Source organism: Eurytemora carolleeae, unplaced genomic scaffold, assembly GCF_000591075.1.
Source record: "Eurytemora carolleeae unplaced genomic scaffold, Eaff_2.0 scaffold1114, whole genome shotgun sequence".
NCBI lineage: Eukaryota > Metazoa > Arthropoda > Copepoda > Calanoida > Temoridae > Eurytemora > Eurytemora carolleeae.
The window spans coordinates 97,507-106,980 of NW_019397123.1; the positions used below are offsets into that span (position 1 = coordinate 97,507).

Consider the following 9,474-nt stretch of genomic DNA (forward strand, 5'->3'; position numbering starts at 1 on the left):
GCAGATCCCAGAATCTGTCAGACATTCATCATTTTTCAATTTGGGTTTAAACCAACAATATCCTGCTTAAAGAGAATATTGGGTTAAACACTAACAGGACGGGTATCTTTATAATACAGGGATAAATATTTTCCTTCAAACATGCGTAAACACCCTTCCCCTCCATATCCTCTCACTATATCTCCTTACCTCACTTCATCCCTCCCCCTTTTTTTTTAGAAAAAGTAAATTTATTTTATTTTTATTTTTCAAATTACTAAGATTTCTAAAAATGTATACCCTTCCATAATAAATGGTGTTGCAACTTGCAAAATGCAGTGTTTATCAGTGTTATGACTATGAGTGCATTCGTCTTAAATCATGTACATGAGGTTTGTATTTGTAGAACCCTGGGTTAGGGCGTGTACATGAGGTTTGTATTTGTAGAACCCTGGTTTAGGGCGTGTACATGAGGTTTGTATTTTTAGAACCCTGGTTAGGGCGTGTACATGAGGTTTGTATTTGTAGAACCCTGGGTTAGGGCATGTACATGAGGTTTGTATTTGTAGAACCCTGGGTTAGGGCGTGTACATGAGGTTTGTATTTTTAGAACCCTGGGTTAGGACGTGTAAATGAGGTTTGTATTTGTAGAACCCTGGGTTAGGGCGTGTAAATGAGGTTTGTATTTTTAGAACCCTGGGTTAGGGCGTGTATATGAGGTTTGTATTTTTAGAACCCTGGGTTAGGGCGTGTACATGAGGTTTGTATTTGTTGAACCCTGGGTTAGGGCGTGTATATGAGGTTTGTATTTGTAGAACCCTGGGTTAGGGCGTGTATATGAGGTTTGTATTTTTAGAACCCTGGGTTAGGGCGTGTACATGAGGTTTGTATTTGTTGAACCCTGGGTTAGGGCGTGTATATGAGGTTTGTATTTGTAGAACCCTGGGTTAGGGCGTGTACATGAGGTTTGTATTTTTAGAACCCTGGGTTAGGGCGTGTATATGAGGTTTGTATTTGTAGAACCCTGGGTTAGGGCGTGTATATGTTAGTTTAAAAGGAAAACATTTTTATTCTTGTGATGTTGCTGCTTTCAGAAGCACATTTAATAAGAAATAGCCCTATGTTGTGCTCTTGATTGTTTTATACGGTTTGTGTATGATTCAAATGTGTGGTATATGTGTATCGAGTTTGTGTTTGTGATTGTGTGTTATATATGTGTGATAAAGTGTGTGATTGTGTGGTATATGTGTGGTAAAGTTTGTGATTATGTAGTATATGTGTGGTAAAGTTTGTGATTATGTGGTATATGTGTGGTAAAGTTTGTGATTATGTAGTATATGTGTGGTAAAGTTTGTGATTGTGTAGTATATGTGTGGTAAAGTTTGTGATTATGTAGTATATGTGTGGTAAAGTTTGGGATTGTGTAGTATATGTGTGGTAAAGTTTGTGATTGTGTGGTATATGTGTGATATAGTTTGTGATTGTGAGATATTTGTATGGTTGTGATACTCTGTTGTGTTGTTGTTTGATTTTGGTTTCTAGTGTATAATGATGAAATATTAAGGACGTACTACATCCGATTTCAAGATCACTAAGGAGGGATTTCCCTTTCAACACGACATTTAAAATATATTTTATCAAATAAATAAGATGTTTTAGTAACCTGAACCCTCGCTTATTATCATACTGGAGGTCAAAGGAGCTGAGTTCTTGTCATAAACTCTGATTTTTAATTCCTTCCAACCCAATGTGCAATGTAGTAAAACTTTCAGACTAGGACGGGACAAGGAGCTTCTGCTCTGATCTATATTGGAGTTAGGACGGGACAAGGTGCTCCTGCTCAGATCTATATTGGAGTTAAGACGGGACAAGGTGCTCCTGCTCAGATCTATATTGGAGTTAGGACGGGACAAGGTGCTCCTGCTCAGATCTATATTGGAGTTAGGACGGGACAAGGTGCTTCTGCTCTGATCTATATTGGAGTTAGGACGGGACAAGGTACTTCTACTCTGATCTATTTTGGAGTTAGGACGGGACAAGGTACTTCTACTCTGATCTATTTTGGAGTTAGGACGGGAACAAGGTGCTTCTGCTCAGATCTATATTAGAGTTATGACGGGACAAGGTGCTTCTGTTCAGATCTATATTGGAGTTAGGACGGGACAAGGAGCTTCTGCTCAGATCTATATTGGAGTTAGGACGGGACAAGGTACTTCTGCTCTGATCTATATTGGAGTTAGGACGGGACAAGGTGCTTCTGTTCAGATCTATATTGGAGTTAGGACGGGACAAGGTGCTCCTGCTCAGATCTATATTGGAGTTATGACGGGACAAGGTGCTCCTGCTCTGATCTATATTGGAGTTAGGACGGGACAAGGTGCTTCTGCTCTGATCTATATTGGAGTTAGGACGGGACAAGGTGCTTCTGCTCAGATCTATATTGGAGTTAGGACGGGACAAGGTGCTTCTACGCAGATCTATATTGGAGTTATGACGGGACAAGGTGCTCCTGCTCAGATCTATATTGGAGTTAGGACGGGACAAGGTGCTCCTGCTCTGATCTATATTGGAGTTATGACGGGACAAGGTGCTTCTACTCCGACCTATATTGGAGTAAGGACGGGACAAGGTGCTTCTACTCAGATCTATATTGGAGTTAGGACGGGACAAGGTGCTTCTACTCCGACCTATATTGGAGTTAGGACGGGACAGTGCTTCTACTCCGACCTATATTGGAGTTAGGACGGGACAAGGTGCTTCTGCTCAGATCTATATTGGAGTTATGACGGGACAAGGTGCTTCTACTTAGATCTATTTTGGGACGGGACAAGGTGCTCCTGCTCAGATCTATATTGGAGTTAGGACGGGACAAGGTGCTCCTGCTCAGATCTATATTGGAGTTAGGACGGGACAAGGTGCTCCTGCTGCGATCTTTATTAAAGTTAGGACGGGAAAATGTAATCCTATTCCTACCTTTATTTAATCAAAACCAAACCAAATATTCTGGGAGGAAGAGCTGTGGCTAGAATAATGATGATATCATCAGAACCAATAAACCTGTGGCCACAACATCAAACCTCAACCTATATCCAGGCCTCCGGGGGTTAACAGTCCAACCTGTCAAAACAATACGCAAAAAATATGTTAAATATATCGAACTACGAATACAGAGAGCTTCGCACCCCTGCTTCTATTAGCAATTTTAGCTGTTTTGCTTCTCATGTCGCCAATTTTTTCGCGAATTTTTATGTTTTCATTGATGGATTTCCTAGAATTAAAAAATTCGTCATTTTCCAGGCGTTTTGACGTTTTCTGAATACAGACAAACCGAAAAACAAGCCAAGTATGTTTATAAATGTAATTTTGTAAATCGAACAGACTTTTGGAACCATAGAACAAATTGTCTTTATTAAAAATTCTTGTAGAAACATCAAAAATATCGTTAGCTAGGTCTGGAACTAAATTAGTTCCTAATCTATAATTATCTAGGTATTTCTTTATATATAAAAGAAGAAAGTGTGTAAAATTTAAGTTATGTATCCAGCAAGCGTGGTTTGGAGAAATCTCTTGTTTTGAGTGTTTACAGTGTTTACCTCCATAATTTGTTCATTAGTGGGTTCATAACCCCTAGTGGGGTTCATCCTTATGCACACAATTTCAAGATACATACAGGGTGTCCCACTAAAAGTGTCGAATTGAAGACGACCAAATATAATATTGTAGAGGGACGTATTAAACTGCAGTAAAGAATATTTTGTATGAAATGAAAGGTTTGCTTAATGTATATTTAACATTTGTCGAGTTTAACTTTTCCTGTTTACTGGGACACGCTGTATATACAATATACATAGATTGCATAGATAGGGAGCAGTAGATGTAGAGGTAGTCGTTGTTTGTTGATAATAATCACATAGAGCCTTTCCAATCTGTAGTCGTAATTGCAAGAAATTCGCCATTTTTAAAGTGGATTTTCAGATTCGCAACATTTTGCTCAATAGTTTTAACAAATGTAAGATATTTGGAAATTATATTTACTGCACACAGTGCATATTCTTTACGTCAATTTTTAACAGTTGTGACATTTTATGATTAAAAGGAAAATGAAGAAAATGAGATTTCAAATGTCTCTGGTTCTCACAGTATGTCATCCAGTCAGAACTTTTGTGTTTCAGATTCATTTAATTTCTCTTCGAGATCCAAATGAAAGTCATACCCTACTGCCTTCAGTGTAAATATATCTTTGATATAATTATTTATAATTGAACAATGTATCATTTCTATGAAAATATAGATATTTTTTAAGAAACGCTTCCATCTCTATTTTTCACCCATTGAAGCTTACACCACAGTATTAAGAGGAAGTGTCTGCTGAGTCCACTTAAGAAAACTACATAAATAATTTATTAACACTTGATATGGAAGTGTGTATATGATCGAATAGTTTACATAGCTAAAAAAGGAATCAATATTTTTTCAAAAAAAAAAGGGTTTTAAGGGGGGGGGGGCACAATGTTACATAAATGCTCTTGTACGCCCCTGAATCCCTACATGGATAACTTTAGGAAAGGAATCAATCATTTATCTTTAAATTTAAAAGTGCCGGTATTGGATATCGAGATCAAGCGTTTAAGATTAACTAGACTCTATATAAAAGTTCCGATTTCTGTTCTATCTTGATCCTGATTAGTTTGAAACCTTGTGTTCTCCGCCTAACCTAATTTTGTGTAAATACTCTCGATAAACTTGAGTTAATTGACGGGATCAAACCTTTAATGGGAGATGATGAATCATCAGAATCTAGGCTATAATCCACATTAATGGATTAATCTTTAATAATACTTGAAATATTGATAATATACCGATCAATCCCAATCAAGGGACTGAACCTGGTTTTATTCTGATCACAAGTTAATCTTTTGATCCAGTCCAGAAGATGATCCTTCATTTATGATCATGGTTCTAGAGTTGATCAAGGTTCTAGAGTTGATCATGGTTTTAGAGTTGATCATGATACTAGAGTTGATCATGGTACTAGAGTTGATCATGGTTCTGTAGTTGATCATGGTTCTAGAGTTGATCAAGGTTCTAGAGTTGATCATGGTTCTAGAGTTGATCATGGTTCTAGAGTTGATCAAGGTTCTAGAGTTGATCATGTTTCTGGAGTTGATCATAGTTCTGGAGTTGATCATGGTTCGAATATTTTTTTTAAAGAATCCAGGTTGATCTTTATCCCAATTTGATTTTGATCTCGTATAATTATAAGTTTTTGTTTAACAAATCTAAAAGATAACATTTTCAGATGCAATCCCATCCTGGGCCTGTTATTAGGATGCATCCATCAAACAGCTGACTCTAGTTCTCCTGTCATATTGTTACTCCGGAGTTGTTCAATCCATCCTTAATCCTTAATTTATCTCAGTTCATCTCGATCTCCATCAATTCTTGAACAAAGAACTAGAGTCAGTTCAATAATTGGTTTTCAAGGTTTAGATTCTTCTAGATAAGAGAAATGTGGATTCTATTATTAAAATTATCTCCAGATACAATACATGGAGTTTAATCAGTGGCGTATTCAGGGGGGGGGGCTAAACCCCCCCTGGATCAGTGAAATCTATTGTTTTAGGGGGTTGTTTGGCCCCAATGGGTGCTAAGCTACCCCCCCCCTTAAAAAGAATACGCCCCCGCGTTTAAGTAATTTTAGACATAAGTTCAAGTAACCAGACATTTATTGATATATGTACATACATGTACAATGGTAGATCCTTGCTTGATTCACAATGGCACCCTTCTACCTTTATACCTCTGAGGGAGGTATCCTTGTTTTACTACAGATTGTCCCAATAAACATGGGAATTCAGTGACGAATTCGATATTGTCTTTTTAAATAATTCTTTGATTTAGTATAGTGATACCTACTGAGAAAGCTGTAATCCGTAAGATTTTTGTCTGCTATGTTTACTATTTGTTTGTTTATGTTTTGACTGCACAAGGTTGTACTTAGTAAAACAAGAAAATTACCGTATACAAACAGAGTAAACTTGTCCGTCTACACTATTTATCTTGCAGAGACATTAAAGATAAATCTTTACAGCCATTTACCGTTTTCATAAAAAAAACTCTAGCAAACATAATAATATTATGGTTTTAGAAATTAGGTATTACAATGCTAATTCATAACAAAGACGATATCTAATTCGTCACTGAATTCCCATGTTTATTGGGACACCTGTACTGTAAAAATTAATTTCGGTCTCTCTTTCAAGTGACATTTGTCTAATCAAGTGTATGAATGAAAACTCCATGTTTTTGTTTCTCAAAACTGTTTATTTTTATTTGTGACTTTTCTCTGCAAAAGAGACTTACGCAGAAAGACTGGAGAAATTATCAGAATTAAACAATTTTCGAGTCAGCAAAACAACGTTATCTTCAACATTGATGATTAGAAAAGGGTTTCAATGGTACGTTGTGAAATGGACGTCTAAGAATGGAGGGTCACTTGAAATTACGTTTACAGTCCCTTTAAGTCGTTTTGCTTTTGACATGTTTATTTGACAGTAAATGTATATTTTTGTTTTGATTTCAATTTCACAGAATTGGATTTTAAAATTATTAAAAAGATTAAGCTATTTATTAAGCTCTCATATAGTGTATGTATACTAATAATCTTAATTTGACCTTTACTCACCATAACTCTAAATTCTACATTCTATAATACATGCAAGATGATGCGATAGAGCTGATAATGATCATTCAGCTGAAAATTGAAGCTACCGCTATTATTGCTCATAATGATATCATTTAACTCAATGTTTTTCATGTAACGACGTAGAGAAAAGATCTCCAGGGTTCCGTAGATAATCAGGGTTCCGTAGATCTCCAGGGTTCCGTAGATAATCAGATAATCAATTCTAATCAATTTTCTCCGGAACCTCTAACCTATAGAATTACACTACTATAATCTTGATATCTGGCCTACACACAAGAACTAATATCAGTCGGAGCTAAATATACGAGTCCAGGAGAAATATTCTGATCAGCCCTAACCATCCAGCTAAACTCTGAATTTATGGGATCTTCGAAACCCAAAGTGGAAGACCTCAGATATTTTAAACTATGAATTCTGTTATATCAAATAATCTAAGTTTGAACTATAAAACGTTTACACCATCAGATTACAACGATATAGGGATTAGAAAATCAAAGTTTGTGGCAGAGACATAATTTCTTCAGAGCGACAAATCTAGTATCTGCAAAGCAAACCATAAGTCTCCTAAAGAAAATGATTGATAAAACTAGTCTTAGATAGATTTGTTTACATTTGTTGCATAAAATGTTCTGGGTCGATTTTACGCTGGGTAGTCGGCAGTGGGTACGCGTGAATCCTTGTACCGGGACCGGTTCGGTTCATGAAACGATTTGAGCCATGTGTTCTCGTTACAGAAACATCTGAAAGAGATGAAAGTGGTTGAACCCGACTCATGGCTAAATCATGGTTTATCCTATACTGTCTTCTAGTTTTCGTTTAATGATGTGCAGGGGGGGGGGAGTTGTAGAATATACAGGGTGTCCCACGAAACATGACAGTTGGTGAATAGCTTAAAATGTCTTCTTCCATAATTTGATAAGTTGTTTAATACCAAAGATGATGATAATAAATACTAACTGATAATAATATTATAGTAAAATTGATTTCAAACAAATATATATTGGGGTAAAAGATTTGTTTAACGAAATAAACTGCAAAAAGTCTTAAAAACCTAATCCAGTATCATGGAAGACGACATTGAAGACTATTAACCAACTGTTATGTTTCGTGGGACACCCTGTATTTAGCCTTGAAGTGTCGGTGTTTGTGTCAATATTATCTGTTTAATTCAAATACTTCGCTTAATATATGATGGCTACAATATACACATACATAAATATATAAATATATAGATATAAATATTTCGTCTGGCAGATATTTTTTTTGAAGTTCAGGGTTGTAGGATTGTGTGCTATACATAAATCAAATTCAACCAGTGTTTCCCGCATTTTTACCAGAATAAGTTTTACTACCAAGTCCTTTCTCAAACTTGTTTTTCGATTACTTTTGAGAGGGTGGTTTTTGTATTTCGAGTACTTATATATTATATCAACTATATGAAGTAAATACAGTCAGCAAATCCTACAAATTCTACTATTCGTTACATATCATCATATCATCTCTAAGCATCATCGTCAACAAACGTACAGAATGCTTAAACATATCACTTTGAACTTACAGAATTGTCTTTTTAGACTTTTCATTTGAAACGACAAAGAAAAATATAAAAGAGGAAAAGCTAAAAAATTGTGATCGAAAGTCATAGCTTGCTGAGACAACTGAGACAATGACCGAGCTGTTAAATCAGTGGGATACATTTTCTGGTTTTTTTTATTATTAGATTTATACAATGTTTTTAAAATCATTCCGTCTGTTTGATGATGATGTAAAAAAGTTGACTATTTGAAATGTAGAGAGTATACAACATACATATATTAATACTAGCTTGGGAACCCAGCTTTGCCAAGGTCACAAAAGTTACTCCCGCCGTTTACCCGCACTTGAACGATTCTACAGGGAAACTAAAATTTCCCTATTGAAGTCGACCCACTCGGATTAGAATTTTAAAACCAAACTAAGAACATTCCCGTGGGTCTACCGAATTCCCCAATCAAAATTTGAGGCAAATCGGTCCAGGGGTTCCTGAGTTATGATCGGACAAACAAACAAACACCTAGACAGACAGACACACATAGATTACAACTATATATATGAAAGGGGTTCCACACACAAATATGAATTCCAAAGATTATATTTGCAAGACACTTTTACAGGGAAATCAAGATCGAAAATAATCAATTTGATCAGACAACGATCTAAAGGGTACCTTGTGAATGGAACATTCCACGCTATGAAAGAGGGGTCACTTGAAAAAACATCTACAGTTCCTTTAACGAAAATATGTTTAACTCGTTAAAATCGTTAAATTCCGATCACAGTTGTCGCATTCTCATTCATAGTGGGTCACCCTGAATAGGAAGTATCTGGAGTTGACGAGGTTGCGAGATTTTTTAGATTTAAAACAATTTGATTCGCCCTTAGATCATTCTTAATGACTAGAAATATACAGTGATATCCAGAAAACTCTGAAATAGGAAGACGACTTTTAGACTATAGTTATGACTTTAAATAGTCCAATGAGCATGGGGCACATGGTTGTGAAGCGTAAAAAAAACATTTCACTAAAGTAGTGATTTAATTAGTGTCAAGGGAAACTACTGCTATAAGTATTGCTATAAAGTCGTCTTCCTATTCTATTAATTTCTGGTTATCACTGTAGGGTGTGTGCACTATAATAAAAATAATGAATCAAGTAAAGACCGGGCCGACCTTAAAGAGAGTTACCCGGCTATGTAAGGTACTTGAACTGAGTATACAGTTCAAATTCATTTGAGACATATAAAACTTTT

The 9,474-nt window shown here is 36.0% G+C and overlaps 1 protein-coding gene across 1 annotated transcript; it reads left to right on the top strand.

Annotated features, from left to right (window-relative positions):
- The first annotated feature begins 1,192 nt into the window (after positions 1–1,192).
- Positions 1,193–2,721, top strand: LOC111712109 (adhesin Ata autotransporter-like). Its single transcript, XM_023486627.1, has 3 exons — positions 1,193–1,219; positions 1,752–1,977; positions 2,051–2,721. Exons 1-3 carry the CDS (start codon positions 1,193–1,195, stop codon positions 2,719–2,721), a joined length of 924 nt encoding a protein of 307 aa, XP_023342395.1.
- The last annotated feature ends 6,753 nt before the right edge of the window (positions 2,722–9,474 follow it).

Coding starts and splice junctions, on each gene's coding strand:
- LOC111712109 (XM_023486627.1), top strand. CDS start 1,193: ATGTGTGATAAAGTGTGTGATTGTGTG. Junction 1,220..1,751: donor ATAAAGTGTGTGATTGTGTG/GTATATGTGTGG, acceptor TAAAACTTTCAG/ACTAGGACGGGACAAGGAGC. Junction 1,978..2,050: donor TGGAGTTAGGACGGGACAAG/GTACTTCTACTC, acceptor TTTTGGAGTTAG/GACGGGAACAAGGTGCTTCT.